Below are 15,528 nucleotides of genomic sequence, written 5' to 3'. Positions count from 1 at the left end.
CCAAGTTATACAACCTTCTTACTAGGTATTTCGTGAAAGATGAGTTGTGTCCCATCTGGTAGAAGTGGGAGACAAAAGAGCAGAGGGAGCCTCCAGGGCTGCTGATGGACGCTTACACTGTTACCTTTGTTGGACTGCGCCCTGCCATAGTCCCAAAGATGACCCTGAACCCAGGAGCGACCTAGATCTGAAATTCAGCAACCAGCTGGGAACCTGCAGCTCCCTGAGAGTATTTCTGTGTAATTAATTCAGAGTTTGAAGGTTGCTGTCAAGTACTGGAGCAGAGACCCATGGTCACTTGCATTCAGGGTCTCCACCTGGGCTGTTTCCATGCTGCCATGTGTCGCCTGGGCTGATTCCCATTATGAAAGGTTTTTGGATAAAAAACTGAATAGCATCTAATATGAGAAGTGTCGATGTACTTTCAATGTACATCAGCTTTGGAAGTGGTGGCATTTACTAGGGAGCCAGGGAGTTACCTTTTCCCATGATGAAGAAACTTCACTTTCCCTTCACTCAATTGCCTCCTACAGAAAAAACTCGCATTTTTTCTGCACCTTCTTCACTGGAATCTATGTGCTTCTTGCTGCTCCCATGTGGCCTTTCTCACAGAAATGTGGGTGAAATATTTCTGGTTTGTGATGTGGATTTGAAATTAATGTTTTGATTGTATGCTTTTAGCAGCCCTTTGTGGGACTGGCTTGTGCTGTTTTCCCTCAGCCTTGCATAAAACTGTACTGTTGAAATAAGATCGTGCGTGTTATTTTATTATTCACCATTGCTAACTTAAGTGTGCAGTCAGCACAGAGCACACTGTATCAATTAATCAACTATTTCTAGGCTCAGGAAAGGTACCAGAAAGCTCAGATATCTTGACACTCCCCGTCTTTCAAAATCCGGATGTCTTGCCTGGTTTTCCTAGAATAACATAGGAAAAAAAGAGTAAGAGCTCAAAAAAACACTCCCTAAGTCACATTTTGGCTCCCGTCCAGCCCATGGAACACAGCTGACTATTATAAAATCGGCTTGCTCATTTTCCTGTCTAAAAAGCTGAGGTGACTGCAAGCCATCCTGGCATGCAGATGTCCTCTCCCCAGGCATGCAGCAGTAGTGGTGGAACTCCAGCCCAACCTGCTCACAGCAGGACTGTCCCCAGTGTAGGGTTATGGTGGCCACGGCTCTGTCTGAGCCCTACCCACCACCCCACAAGGGTGAACAGCCCCTCTACCTCTGCGATGCACCATCCTTCTGGGGAAGGTGTTTGCCCTGTGTCCAACCTGTACCCCCTGAGGCTGCTGCTTGTGGCTGTTGCCCTGTGTTGCATCACCTGCTACCACCAAGAAGAGTGTGGCTCCATCCTGTTTGCAACTGTAGGCTGCTGCTAGGTCCCCCCAAGCCTCCTCTCACCCAGACTAGCCAGATGCAGCTCCTCCATACCTCCTTGCAGCTTCCCTTGACAATCTGATCATGCCTCTCCTCCTGCAGGCCAGCACACAGTTTGTATTATTTTCTGTGCAAGTGCACTGCTGACCTGTGTTCAACCTGATCTTTGCTCTCAGTCCTTTTCTAGCAGGAAACCCTACTCAGGCAATCACTTCCCAGCCTGGATAAAATCACTGCCCCGAAGCAATCCTTGTGCTTTTCATGGGGTCCCTGTTGCCCTAGCCCTCAAGTTTATGGTGGTACTTTCAGTTTGAAGTTCTGCCACAAGAGGCACATCACAGGGCATCTGCATTCACAGAGGCCCCTTTAACGGGCTTAGCGGTGCTACTTGACTGTCCACGCTATGTGCCGAGTTGACTTTTTTGCCCATCTATGTTCCACTCTCCCGTCTCTAATTGCAGGCAGCACAGATAGTGGGACCTTCTCCCATCCTCTGCAGAGAGCGTCTGGTTTGTCGGTAGTTTGCAGGCACTCGTGTTGGAGGGTGTCCTGGCCACGAACTCCTGACCTCACCTTTTGGATCTGCTGATCATGCAGCCACAAGGTGGTCTGATTTAGCAAGCCAATCCGACAGATGAATATTCAGCTCTTCTGTGGGATTAGTCCCCTGCCAACACAAGGAGCCGAGTCCCCCACCCTGCAACTGCATGGTAGTCACTAAATGCAGTGCCAAGGATGGGGCAGGCAAGGGCTGGGGGCACCCCTGCACCTATCTGCCAGCTCAGGGAAGTGAAGCTCACAGGTTTCACAGCCCACTGCCCAGCTCAGCTGACATACAAAAGTCCTCTTCCCCTTTACTATCAGGAACACGTGTGCTTCCCACCTGCCATGGCTTTTCCCAGGCACAGGGGAGGCTGAATGACAGTATTTCACAAGCACCCAGTTTCAGAGGGCCAAAATTAGACTCCTGGAGGTCTCTGCCAAGGGCACGAGCTTACATTTGCTGTACACAGAGCTGGCATTCATTGGCATAGGTGTTCCCGTCAGTTCCACAGACAGGCAAATGCAGGAGGGGGCAGGCCTGCAGCTCGACCATGTCTCCGCACACCGGCTGGAAAGGAGAAACCACAGCACACATTTCAGTGCCAACAGCACCCATCTGCTCTCACAGCACCCAGGCAGGAGCAAGCGGCACTGGCAACCTGGTTCCCTCTGTCCCGGACAGGACAGGGCATGCACACACAGTGGGAAAGCAGGGAGCAGAGGCCACCATATCCCTCGGTGGGACTCACAGCCTGGGCTTTGATGTGGGTTTGATGCTGGAGCTTCAGTACCCATGAGGCTGGGGATCATTGCTGGGAATAGCCTTTCTCCCAGGCATGCCAGGCACTAAATCCTACCTCAAGCCATGAACAAGGAAAACCAAAAACCTCTTACCCTTCTCAGGCCTTTCTCTTCATTCACCTCTGCCCCTGAAACAGAGCAGGGACCCATGAGCGTGGCACACCTGTGACCAGTGGCAGGAGCAGGCAACATCGACAAAGGATCACATCCAAAGGGAAGGCAAGGTGGTGCAGGGTCCACTCAGGACCCGGATCAGCTGTGTGGGTTTTGTGAGGTAGGGGTCAGTTTTCTGCAGGCCACCCTGCCGCCCTGCCAGCAGTGCAGCCTCCATCTGTAGCTGAGCTGGCTGGGACAAAGCTGGGAATGCCTGTTCCCACCCCAATCCTTCTCTCAACAGCCCTCTTTCCCAGTTTCTGGACCAGGAGCATCCAACATGTCCCAGGAAATGTGAACTGAAGCAGTGCTGCATGGGGACATGGGGTATCTCAGAGACCTGATGCTGGGTGGCACTGCACAGCTGGTCAACAGCCATGCCCAGGGAGGGCTGCATTCAGTGGACTCCTCTTCTGCTGTTAGACAGAGCGGCAGCAACAGTTCACAGTCTGTCTGTGCAGTGCATGAATACCCTGGGAATATGAGGACTCACACGCAGGCTGCTGCAGTACCACTACTACATGCACCTAGGTAGCGTCGGTTTTTCAGAGTCTACAAACAGCTGCTTCCCACATGAACATTCTGAGCACATAGTGCTCTTGCACAGACTTGCAGGTCTTCATGGATACAGGAACAACAGTAGCTGCCACCCCAGTATATGTGCTGTCCTCCCACATCTCAGTTCTCATTCAAATTGCGGCCCGTCCCCTATCCCATCCCTCTCCTGAATGCAATATCATTGATGAACCAGCCTGCAACCCTTGCCCCAAACTGCTAATAAGGCACGGTGTGTTTGCTGCAGTCCTTCCCCACCACATTGCCCCTGTGTTTGCTTGCCCTCCTCACCTCCCCTCCAAACCTGAACTTCTGGGTCTTTCTGCCCTCCCACCCATTTTTGGTCCCTCTGTCGTTCCCAAGCCACCACCAAAGAGCTGGCTGCCAGCAGCAGAGCAGGCTTACCGCTGGCAGTGACAAGAGTCACCAGTGCCACCGCCACAACCAGCAGCTCCCTCGCAGGCATGGCTGGTTCAGGCACACACGCTCATGCACCTCGCTCTACTCCTGACTGCTTTATAGAGGAGGGCACCAGCTTATCTCATCAGTGCTGGGAAAAGCAGCATTTTGAGCAGCATTTGATCTGCGCTGGGAACAGCTGGACTGTGCACCCAGAGACCGCTTGGGTGCTCTCATGCAACTGATAAGCCACCCCAATGCCATATGCCAGCTCCTAGTGCTGGCACTAGAGGCTGCTTTACAGTCTGGGTTGGGCAACGCTGCTCTTCTCTGCTCCACCCAGCTGGTTTACATCTGCGTGTATCTCACCTGAACCACTTGCAGCTGCCATTCTTCATGTGTGGCAGATATCCCCGTTTGGGTTGGGAGGCTTCACATGGAAAAGCCAGGAAATTCAAGCTGATTTCTTGGCTGCACTGTGGTCTGAGCATTATTCTGTGAGACCCGGCCAGGCAGATATTCAGCTGCCTGATGCACTGGGCAGGACCCCAGGAGGGAGCTCTCAAACACAGAGGGGGCCTGACATTCTGCTGCAGCAAGCCCACCCCGTAGCTGGGTGGGATGGGACAGGCTGGGCATGCGGAGGGGCTGGAGGGAGTTAAACTCAGCTGAATGGGAGCAGGGAGCTGCAGGTGCAGCTGTTGTCTGTGCTCCTCCACCCCGCAGCACAGGCAGTTCAATACCTTGCTTTTGCTCACCAGCTTGGTTACATGAATGGGTCACAGCTGAGATGAACAGAGCAAAACTATCTTTATCATAAAATTCAGTGTGATGGTAGGGGGCTGTATGCATGGATATCCAGTTTACATAGAGGTGACACATACAGCAAGGAGGGGAAAGCAAGGCCAGAAAGGATCCTCAGTGGTTAGAGACGCCAACTCTTCAGTGAAGGACTTCTCAGCAAGCATCACCACCCCAGAAGTTCCCAGCTGCTTTGCCTACAAGACTGGATGCTTGATATCCATCTTTCCATGTGAGCATCCCCATCACCTCTTTCTGAGAAGCTGAACTTTCAACATCCATCCCCACCTTCCTCTGGTGAATCAGTATCAATTGTTGAAGGGTGAAAGATGGAAAAGAGGACCACTGGGTGGAGAGTCGGCATTGTAGCTGAAGATCAGTGTTGACTAAAAACTCCTTTGGTACAGACTTGCTGAGATGAAGTCTGGGTCAGAAGTAACAGGGGGTCTCCTACACCCTGGGAGTAGGTAGGATGTGCTGTGTGTGCAAGGGTCAGGCAGGGGGTAGGTGTCCTACAGAAACTACCAGCAGACTGGGAGAGCTCTAGGCACCCACAGCATGCACATTTGCACTTGCTGAGTAGCTGAACATGACTGCGCTCAGGACATTTCTTCCCCACAGCCTTACCTGAGGCTTAGGAAGGTACACACTGGCCCTAGCTGGCTGAGACAAGAGGGAATGGCTTGGTGAGCATTCCCCATGGCCAGAGGCATGTGGGCCCTGCATGAGGCTGCTTCCATCCTTGCCCTTGGGAGGCTCTGGCACCCAGCTCAGCAGGGCTGTCTGGTCGGTTTTGGGAAGGGGGAAAGTGACTGATTCAGGGTTCCCCTTGCAGAAACTTTCCTCCGCACTGTCAAGAAGGCTCTGCACATGTTTTATGTTCCCTCTTCATGGAGTTTACACAGTTCAATAACCTTTGGCTTTTATTATTATTCCACTTTGGAAATCCCTCAACTAAAGTAAATATTTAACTGCATTAGCAGTTGTTCCTGAGGCACATGGAGGCCTGTTGGTCTTGTTTAGTCTAGTACAGGGGTGGCCAAGGGGGGATCTGATAGCAGTCTACAACAGCTGGTTGGGCAGTTGATGGAGCCAACGTCTTCTTGGTAGTGCCAGATGACAGAATAAAAAGCAACACACAAACTATAGCCCTGAGATGTTCAGGTTGGGAGTTAGGAAACAGACCTCTACCCTGGAGGGTGAGCAACCCAGACCAGCAGGGAAGTGGGAGATCTCCATCCCCAGTGAGCCACGTACAAAACCACAGATGCCCTGACCAAGCTTTGCTGTGCACAAGGTTTGGTAAGCAAGCCCTGGAGGGCCCTGCCTCCACCACTCTGTGTCCTGGGGTCACAGCAGCTGTCATCCTCTGGCGCGTGCAGATGTGTTTCCTTAGGCACCCACCTTGCAAATCTGGTCCCAGCCAACACTGAACAACATGGACAACATGAGGTCACCTCCTCCAGGCTGCTCCTACATCAACACTCAGCACAGCCCTGGGCAAGGGCTATCATGGGCCTTTACAGTCTTCTTCAATGTTTTTACTACCAAAAAAGCCACCCAAAAGCTAATCATAGTGCGTCCAGTGTCACCACTGCAGAGAACCATGCTGTGCTGCTGGTCCTGAGCATGGCCTGGTTCTTTAAGTCACGCCAGCAGCAGTGAAGGAGCAACAGGCTGAGGCTGTGCAGCTGGGACATGTTGTGTACTCCAGGTCACTCTCCCTGGGTGGAGGGTGGCAGGAAACATCTGCATCCCCTCTGCGCCGGAGGCAGCAGGTCATACAGGGCTGTGGAAAAGCTGTTGGCCAGTATGAGGCTTGATCTTCCTCAACCTGGCTCCTCAATGGTGTTCAAATTGCACTGCCTTAGAGCAAATTAAAATGACATGCTAAGAGGTGATGAACGGAAATCACCTCTTACAAACTGGTTTTGTCTTTTCCTGCTTTTCTTTCAAGCAGAGGCTTGCAGCCCTTGACAAAAGTCTTGCCTACAACCCCCCTCAAAGAAGAGGTGGGGAAATTCTTCCTCAGGTGGGACAGCAGATCTGGTCACTGCTTACCCTCATATTGGCCATGCAGGTCCAGCTACATCTGAGACACTCATGCATTTGAGTCTGGGCTTTCCTCCCCTGTGTTGGCGGTGTCATGGAGGGCATGTCTCTGTTGTCCCTGGTGGGTCCCAGGCTCCCAGCGCTACAGCAGCACACAGGGGTGCTGCTCCCCATCCCCTGCATCCGGGGCTGCCCTCAGACCCCAGGACAGGGGTGGGGGTCCTGGCTCTGCCACCTCCTCCTCACACTCTCACTAGCCACAGCCCTGCAAGACACACAGGAGAGACAGGTATGAAAGTCCCAGGCTCGCCTGCAGAGCTGGAGACTTAGTGTCACCAGTGGTGAGGCAGAGAAACTCTGCTGGAGACGGTGGCAACAAGGAAGGAGATTTTTCTTCCAAAACCATTCCCATGCTTGTTCCCTCGTGGCATTGCCCCTGCATTTGTGCTGGTTCCCACACGCTCACCAGCACCCACCCACCCATGTCAATGTCGTCCACCCAGCATCGCTTGTCATATCATGAGCCTTTATCACTCCTTTGCCTCCTGGGTGACCACAGTGTTGTTCGCAGGTTTTCCGTCTGGCTGGGAACAGATGGCAGGAGGCTAAGCCGGATTGCGTCACATCGCTCTTGCTCCATGTCTGCCTGGTGGCCTTATCTGTGGTGTGGCCTTGGTGTCGTCACTGCTCCACCCAGCACCTGCGGATTCTTTGCTTTTATCTGTTGCCTTTCCTGGATTTCACGGCTGTTCTTGGCCTCCTGGCTTGCTGCACTTGCCCCGACATTTTAACTCCTGTTCTGCTGCTCCTCCCAGGGCTTTTTGCATACGAGCAGACTCCGAGGACCGACAAACACTGCAGTGTACCAGAGAAGCAGAGCGCTGCCTTGCTCCTGCAGCCCAAGCCCAGAGCCCATGGTTCATCCTTCTGTTGCACGAGGGGGCAATTACCACACTCATTTTCATCCTTAGCTCCCTCCTTGCCTCCAGATGGTGTTTACAGAGACAATGATAGTCCTTATTCTGCATCTTTGCTTACCCTGAGGTCTCACGCAAGTAGGAGGGAGAAGGACTGATTTGTTCTCCTTTGCATGCAAAAAAAACCCCCCGAAAACAGAGATACAGGTGTTGAGAAGTTTTCCTTTGGATATATAGGGGAGCCAAAGCCTTACATCTGAGGAGGTTTCCCTGCATAACAGGGGCAGGGACCAGCCGTCACCACTTCCTAGCAGTTTCACCGGACTTTCTGGATCCAAACCACACCTTTGGCTGCCTCCCTCCTCTCTTTGTTACTGTGGGTAAATACTCCCACGTGGCAGGCAGTGAGTAACATTCATTATTTCTTTGATGGTTCAAAAGTTTCCCAGTGACACCGACGGCTGTGAGAGCAGAACACAGAGTGAGTACATGGATGAGTCCTTCTGCCTACTGACACTCCCACCAGCAGAGCATCAGGGCTAAGACATCATCACTCTGGGGAAGATTAGAGCTTCCCACCAAACCAGGCTGTGTGCTGGACCTCAGACGTGCAACAGGCTGGGGGGAGCATCCCATTCCTCACCTTTTTCCCCTGCTTTAACTGACAGCTGGTGTCACTGTAGCTGGGCAGAAGTTGCTGCATCTTGCCCCAACCCAAGGACACCTGCCTCTCCTCTCCCTTGGTTTTTTCCCTGCCTGTTCGTACCTCTGGACTGCAAGACACACTGTGAATGCATCTGGGATCCTCAAATGCCCTGCACCTTCTGGGCAGCTTAAGGATAGTGCTGACCTTGCTTTCTCCACGTGCTCCCACATGAGAGACAGCTATCCAAATCACCACTGCAGCAGACAAAACAGCAGAAAACCATGGATTCGCTTTTTAGCCATTAAATGGTCAGCATGGGGTAAACCAAGCCACCGTGCTGGCATGAGGGAGGGGATGAGGCTGTGTGCCTGGGCTAGATGGGCAGAACTGAGCCAGCTGGGCTGGGACTGCTGTGGGACTGTGCCCCCCTGCTCTGAGCTGACACAGTTAACCTGGATGCTGGCAGCAGGGGCAGGTGTATCGGCTGTCCCAAGCGTGCCAATGTCTACTCTACTGTTTATCTGGGAACTTGCACCCACTGTAATTTACAAAAGAATCTGATTTTGGAGTCTCTTTCTCCCTGGAGTTTGTTTCTGGATGAACGAATCTGTATGAATGTTTCGTTCATCTGGATGAGCAAAACACTGGACCTCAGTGTTTTATGTGTTTTGTGAAGAGTGTTGCTAATTCCGTCTTGTGTAGGACTGAATGCTCATCATCCCGTGTTTAGCACCACACTGGAGTAAAGCAGGTAGCACATGTGCCAGCTCTCCCCATCAAAATGACAGCTACTCTTGGCAAGTATTTGTGGAGGAGGTGTCTTGGCTTTTGCAGGAAAGGCCTGGTCTTCCCAGTCTGCCAGTTGCTAAAGCCCCCAAAGCCAGCCCAGGATGAATTAATGTAAAAAGGGATGTGGTGCAAGAGGATCAGCGAAACTTTTCTGTTTCACTGTGCATTGAGAGGGTGTTGTTCAGTGACGCTGTATTTGCATGGATCTTTGGCAGCAGGGTCACCCAGTCATGCCTGGCCAACTTTCCACATTGCTGCTGATAACATTCACACTTGTCTCCACTTTCTTCTATGTGTCCAGGGGGATGCAGCATCCATGTGAAGAAAACTCAAGGAATGAAATTCTCTCCAGTGTGCTGTTTTTACAGTGAATGTGCAGGCACACACACTGCTCAGCACTTTCCCTTTAGCTAAATTGCCAGAGAACGAAAAAACAGGTCTTAGGCGTAGATACTAAAAGCAGTACTGTGTATCCTTGAGGTTGCCTGCTACTTCTGACTTCAAAGCCCACCTACTGTGCAGGTAACATTTTTTCCAAATGACCTATTAACTACTTGGGTATGTACAAATGAACACCAGGAGGGAGCCACAACAAATATTGAAGAGAAGGGCACCCTCACACGCAGTGGAACCCTTCCTGTTTCTTCCAGGCCATTTTGGTTTCTATTCCTCATAAAAGTTGCAGAGTGAACTTTGCAGGTTGCAGAGCAAAATTGTCCCTGAGACATCTCATTTATGTTGAGATAGCAACATTTTCAGTTAACTGACATCTTTGGGGTTTTTTTTTTACTCTCACACTAGGGCCATCTAAATCTGTACTGGTGGATCAGAGCAGAACTAGAAGTATTGCAAGCAGCTTACTTTTGAGTAGCCAGACGCTAATGTGAAGTTTCTGCTTTGTGAACCTGTCAAGCAAAATGAGCTCAACAGTGGCACCAAACTGCACCTTTGGGTGCAACCTTCATCTGAGATTCTGCTCTGGAAAATACACTGTTCAAGGGCCCAGTCAGGTCCTGGCACCTCTGGACAGATGCTATGCTTGCTGCTGTCTGTCCCAGGAGGCAAAGCAGTGCATAAAGAAGAAATGCCCTGCTGATAATGACAAGTACAAAGCCTGAAGACCCTTGTAATGGATTTGTGTTTAAATTGCTGTAACACATGATTCAGGCTGTATGCTATAGGGGCATACAGGAGCCACCCTAACCAACAGAAGGTGAGCCTCACAAGGAACTCTGTAAGTGCATCAGTGACCCAACCTGAGCTGGCTTTGGAGCCAAATTTTGGCAAGGCCTATTTAACTTTATTTTGGTGGATAGAAAGGAATGTGTATGGCACCATACCTTGGGCTGATCTATGATGTACGTAGCAACAACAACAAAAAAAAACTTCAAAACAGATAAAGGAACTCTTCAGGTTAAAAATGCCAAAGACTGTAACAATGAAATTTTGGAAGTTTCTCTTCACATAGATGAATGTAACTGCAGGAATAATATGGCTTCTTGCCTGGTGAAGAGTTTCCGTGCAGATGAAGTTATTTTTTTCCTCTCTTACTCCTCAACCCACACACCCCCAAAGCTTTGCAGGCACCTCCCTGTGCTCTGACAGGTCTGACCGTGCGCCTCTTGCAGAGGATTACTCTCAATTCTCTGCCAAGGTGAGCAAGCACACAAAATGGGACCTGAGACACAGCTTAGCACCATCCCAACAAGATGCACATGTGCACTTGTCACAGATTTGGCTGCAACCAAAATAAAAGGGGGAATCGGCCCCGTAGGGTTGATAAGGACGTACAGGTTTATGCACCTTTCCCATCACATGTATGGGGCACCCTCATTCTGCAGCAGGACTTGCTGTCACCACTCAGGAGGCAAGGAAGTAAGCAGGAGCTTGTCTATGTTGGCACCTGTTATTTCACGGCTGCTTGGCACCTTTCCCAAATTGCTGCACTGTGCAAGAACACCCCACAAAACCAATTCAGTGTTGGCAGCAGAAAGTAAAGAGGAACTGTGCAAAAAGGCTTCTAGGTTTGTAAGATGATGTCAAATGTGAGTCTTGCACTCTACAAAGCTGGACCAGTTTCAAGCCTTTATTTCAAGCAATGAGCATTGCAAATTGTAGACAAAGCTTGTTGCCTCGTCTCTCATGAGACATCTTCCCATGGAGACAGTGCTGTCCGTGATTTCTGGACTTTCAGCAAAGGGCAGCTCGATGTTGCTATTGGATCTCCAGAGCTTTCTGCCTCCCTTCACTTGTTGCTCTGCTGTCTGTCTGCCTTGCCTGCTACCTGTCCCTCCAGCTGGTCAGCCCTTCCCAACCCTCCTCCTAAAGCAGCACCTTGGCAGAAGAGCTCTGCAACCCACACAGTGGCAAGCAGTGGCCTTGCAGAGCAAAATCCCGAGAGTAGGGAGCCATGCTGGGACACTCAGCCTCATGGCTTTGCGGCAGGGTGACCTGCAGGCAGCACAGAGCCATGCCCTTGCCTCTGGACCCTGCCCTGTGAAAATACACTGCTCCACACTGCTGCAACAACAGCTGGAGAAAAACAGAGAAATGTGCCTGAATGGTGCGGTTCTATGCACCAGTGATGCTCGCCCACCCACCTGCTCAGCATGCCTCACAGTAGGGGAGAGTTGGGGGGGGGGCGGGGGAAGGGGAGAGAGAGGAAGACACTGGGAACATCCCTGGGGGTTTGCACACCTTGAAGGGAGCAATGACCTCAGAGAGGGTGTTCCCCACACCACACCACTGGAGAGGGAGCATATGTCTGTCCTGCTGGCACTCCTGGAAGCAGCGTTTCTATTAAGGCAGCTGTGAGTGTAGGTGCCCAGCACAGTGCACAGGCTGGAGTCCAGAGCGTGCATGCATGCAGGGTCTGTCACCAATATTCAGGGTGCACGGTGCCACCAGAGGGCATTTGTGAACCGGGACATCCCATGCGAAGCTCCCTGCTCTCCACCAGCCCTCTTCATCTGCCCTTCCCCAGCTCCCAACCTTACCCTTCCTACCTCTCATCTTGCCTGCTTCTTGCCCAAGCCGTGTTCATCCCACGAACCACTTTCATGCCATGAGGAAGTGTGCTGCATGTTTTTTTGCTCCTGTGAGCCACCCGAGGCTGTGGGCTTCACTCCAGTGCAGCCCGTGTCTGCTCACCCATGCGGGGCCTGATGCTGTCCCCAGGGATGCTCAGGGCTGCTGAGACCACACTGAAGAGCAAGGTCACAGGTCCAAACTCCTGCTTTCGCTGGAGAAGCCAACATGATGCAAGCAGAGCTTGGGGTAAGCTGGCAGGAGAGCTGTTGTGATGGCTGTGCTTCTCCATGCCCTCCCTGGCCAGAAAAGGGCTTGTGAGGCTTGACACAGAGATACTCAGAACAGCTGCACCAGCTCCTGCACTTCTGTTGTCCCAGCCACCTTCAAGTCCACAAGGCCATGCACTTAGAGGGACCATGTTTTGCTGTGGACCAGGGGACAGGGCATTTCCATGTGGATACACCCCTGCAGTGCTGGTGGTGACCATACGCTGCTCTTCAGGCAAGGAGCGGTTGCCCTGTGGCAGCAGTTGGTGCTGTCCCCATGGCTAAAAAACACTGACCTCAGCATGGACCTGGGAGAATGAAACAAATTCATCCATGATCTGCAGGATTCATAAACCACCATCTGGGACATATTCACATGCTTTCCTGGATTCTGCCATGCCCCCCTGAGAACTTTGCTTTTCTTCTAAGGGTACAGGGCTTATAACCTCCCTCTTCCACCTTGTTCTTTGATCCTTACCTACCAATGGCTTGCCATGTTACTGGTGAAATTTCACCCTCTTGCATCCTGATGTCTTGTTTCAGCAAGTGTTTTGGATGTTTACGATCTCTTCCACCTGCCAAGTCTGATTAAAATTAGATTTACAAGCCATTAGGCATGGTGGGCAGACAGATGTATTCACGTGCAACGCAGTGTTTTTTTTTAGGGAGAAAAAAGCTAAAAATTAGCTTCACCAAAAAAGAACGTCACCACCACAGTGAATCCAGGGAGCTAGAAGTTGATTTCGATGTGACTGGAAAAGTGAGATCTCCAAGGACTCTTCACAGGTTGGGCTGGGGTGGAGCTTGCAACGGTGAAAAGCTGAAGAATGCTGATGTGCAGCCTGTGCAGCCAGACTTTGCCTGAGGACATGCATGTATGCAATTTTCCTTTAAGGTCTGTACTTCTATTTCCTCATTCACAGGTTCAGTAGGACGTCTTACTTCTATACCTCAAATAGGTCTGCCTTTACATGCTTAGATTTATATATTTACCCATACACACATGATTGCATGCTTGCATGTGTGCAGAGTGCAAATGATCCCTGGCTGCAGCAGAGGCTTCTTTCATCACAAAGTCCCGCTCTACTTCCAGAGCTGTGTTGAGTGCAAGCAAGACAGCGATTCCATGGAAAAAAAAAATGATTTTTATACCACTCACATGAAACATCACAGGCATTCATAGTAAGGTATTACAATGGACCTGTGGAAAAATATGGTAGACACTTCCTAACCCTCTGATGTTTGTACTGAACACTGTGCTGTTATTGCTAGCTTTTGTTATTGATAGCTAAATTTAAGATGTGACATTCGTAATAGTGTCACAGGAAATCAAATTTACTCCACCTCGAGTCACAGTCAAGGTCTGACTCTCAATGCAATGCACCACTGGGAACTTTCCCTACAAGCACCCAGTTCAAAGCTGAAAGGAAAGACAAATTTACTAGCACAAGTCCAGATTTGACAGTGAAACATGGAAACTCTGGACCAATGTGCAAATTCTGGAGCATGGATTGTCTGCTGAGAAACACATTGCTGGGTTGCCTTTTGCTAACGGATCCATAAAAGTTGTCTGGAGAGCCTGGAAGCTTTGAAAGCTGGGTTTGCTCATTGAAGGACATAATTTATGAGTTGGTCCTTAGCTGAACGTTGACTGAGAATATCAGCAATGATGGTATTAGTGTCATGGACACCAGCATTGTCATCATGATGCTCACAACACCAGTTTTAACCAAAGCACGAGGTGATTATTGGACTGACTTGCAAAAGGTGTCAGAAAGAACTGAGAAACATGTAAGTCAACAGAAAAGAGGAAGCAGATATCTCTGGTCATGCACGTTGACTCAGGATAACTCTTTCTCCTTGAGCTTCCTCATGGTGAAAGCAATGCCCATCCTCCAAAGGAATTTTGAAGTGGTTAGTGAAAGCCACTTGGGGAGGGCAAAGAGACACTGAGACCTGAAGTCAACTCCTTAGCCTGCCAGAAAAAGGAAACTCCTTTGTCCCAGAGCAAGGTAGAGTTATCCAGATTCAAGATTGCTGCCGGAGATCACTGACCATTTCAGTATTTAAAGATGAGTGCAGACTCTCCCACTGAAGGCAACAGCCATACTCCCTGGGCACTGTCTCCCTGTTTCCGCTCTCTCAGCACAGCATCTCAAACCAAGGCCATTCACTGCAAGTTTTCACAACAGGCAGTAATAAAAAAGCACGTGTCCTTGCTTGTGTGTAGCACTGAACAGCTATAGTCCATGGGATCAGATGACAAAACATTTACCTGGTGAGGTCCAGCTGGTCCAAACCTTAACAGAAACCAAGAGGAATAGCCACTGCAGCATCTGATCTCACAGAAGAGTGCCCGCCTTGAGACTAAGAAACAGCAATGTTGTTGGACCTCAACAGATAGGACACAGTACACTTTTTCGAAGTCTACAGATGGCGTCTTAATCTGGAAGAGTGTCTGCGAGCAGTCATTGAATGAACATTGAAGGAGCATCCAAACATGTCGGACGAGAGCCCAGCTCCACAGACCAGGACTCTGGCGGCCCACCAAGCAGCACCAGAGGCTGCTGAAATCAGCAGACCAAGAGAGCTGAGGGAAGTGGGAGTGGTGTGTGTGTTGGGAAGTAATTTTAACCAATGAGAAGAATGTAGATTCACTTCTTGCAGTCACTTTTCGTGAGACAAAGTAAACAGTAACATGAAATAGTAGCATTAAGCACTACTGGCAGGAGTTACTCATTGCACTTGAAAACCACTGGAGTATCACCCGGTGTCCCTGAAGCACTCTGAGGTTCATGGGGCTAACCAGATACACACAAGTCCGCCTGACTACCAGCAGGATTTTGCCTGGTCGGCTGTCAGCCTGTTACCCAGTGAGTCACTGATGCCCGCTGTCTCCTCTCCAGCCAGCTGTGAACAAGGCGCCTGCAGCACCCACGAGAACAGCAACATTAGTGCCTTACACCGAAGGGCAACGCTGAGCGCTCCCACCATCTCTGCTGCTGGCCAAGACAAGGCTAATGGGGCAGCTCCAAGGAGGTTTCTTTCCAGGCTCACGGACCTGCCACTTGTAAGAATCACATGCAACTTTGAGGGATGTTGGATGGTGCCCAGACCTGCTTGCCCAGGCACTTCTAACTGGCTTGATGATGGACATGAGGAAACTCCCTCCTCAGAAACGTGGGACCGGGCA

The 15,528-nt window shown here is 50.6% G+C and overlaps 1 protein-coding gene across 2 annotated transcripts; it reads right to left on the bottom strand.

The window, feature by feature from the left end:
- Positions 1–776: 776 nt before the first annotated feature.
- Positions 777–3,902, bottom strand: SPINK4 (serine peptidase inhibitor Kazal type 4). 2 transcript variants are annotated; one of them, XM_040580342.1, is made up of 4 exons: positions 3,841–3,902; positions 2,821–2,855; positions 2,382–2,494; positions 777–918 (listed from the first exon to the last, which is right to left on the bottom strand). In XM_040580342.1, exons 1-4 carry the CDS (start codon positions 3,899–3,901, stop codon positions 864–866), a joined length of 264 nt encoding a protein of 87 aa, XP_040436276.1. In that variant the 5' UTR covers position 3,902; the 3' UTR covers positions 777–863. The 2 variants fall into 2 exon arrangements, with proteins under 2 accessions (XP_040436276.1, XP_040436275.1); XM_040580341.1 differs by lacking the exon at positions 3,841–3,902 and having other exon boundaries at positions 2,821–2,980.
- Between the last annotated feature and the right edge of the window lie 11,626 nt (positions 3,903–15,528).

The sequence above is a fragment of the Falco naumanni genome, chromosome Z (genome assembly GCF_017639655.2).
Source record: "Falco naumanni isolate bFalNau1 chromosome Z, bFalNau1.pat, whole genome shotgun sequence".
Lineage (NCBI taxonomy): Eukaryota > Metazoa > Chordata > Aves > Falconiformes > Falconidae > Falco > Falco naumanni.
This window is presented reverse-complemented; position numbering and strand designations above follow the sequence as displayed.

Bases quoted from the DNA above. Each gene is read 5' to 3' on its own strand.
- SPINK4 (XM_040580341.1), bottom strand. From the start codon at position 2,919: ATGTTGCCTGCTCCTGCCACTGGTCACAGGTGTGCCACGCTCATGGGT. The intron at 2,495-2,820 runs GTAAGAGGTTTT...TCTCCTTTCCAG, and splicing joins AAGAGAAAGGCCTGAGAAGG to CCGGTGTGCGGAGACATGGT. The intron at 919-2,381 runs GTAAGCTCGTGC...ATGTTATTCTAG, and splicing joins CAGCTCTGTGTACAGCAAAT to GAAAACCAGGCAAGACATCC.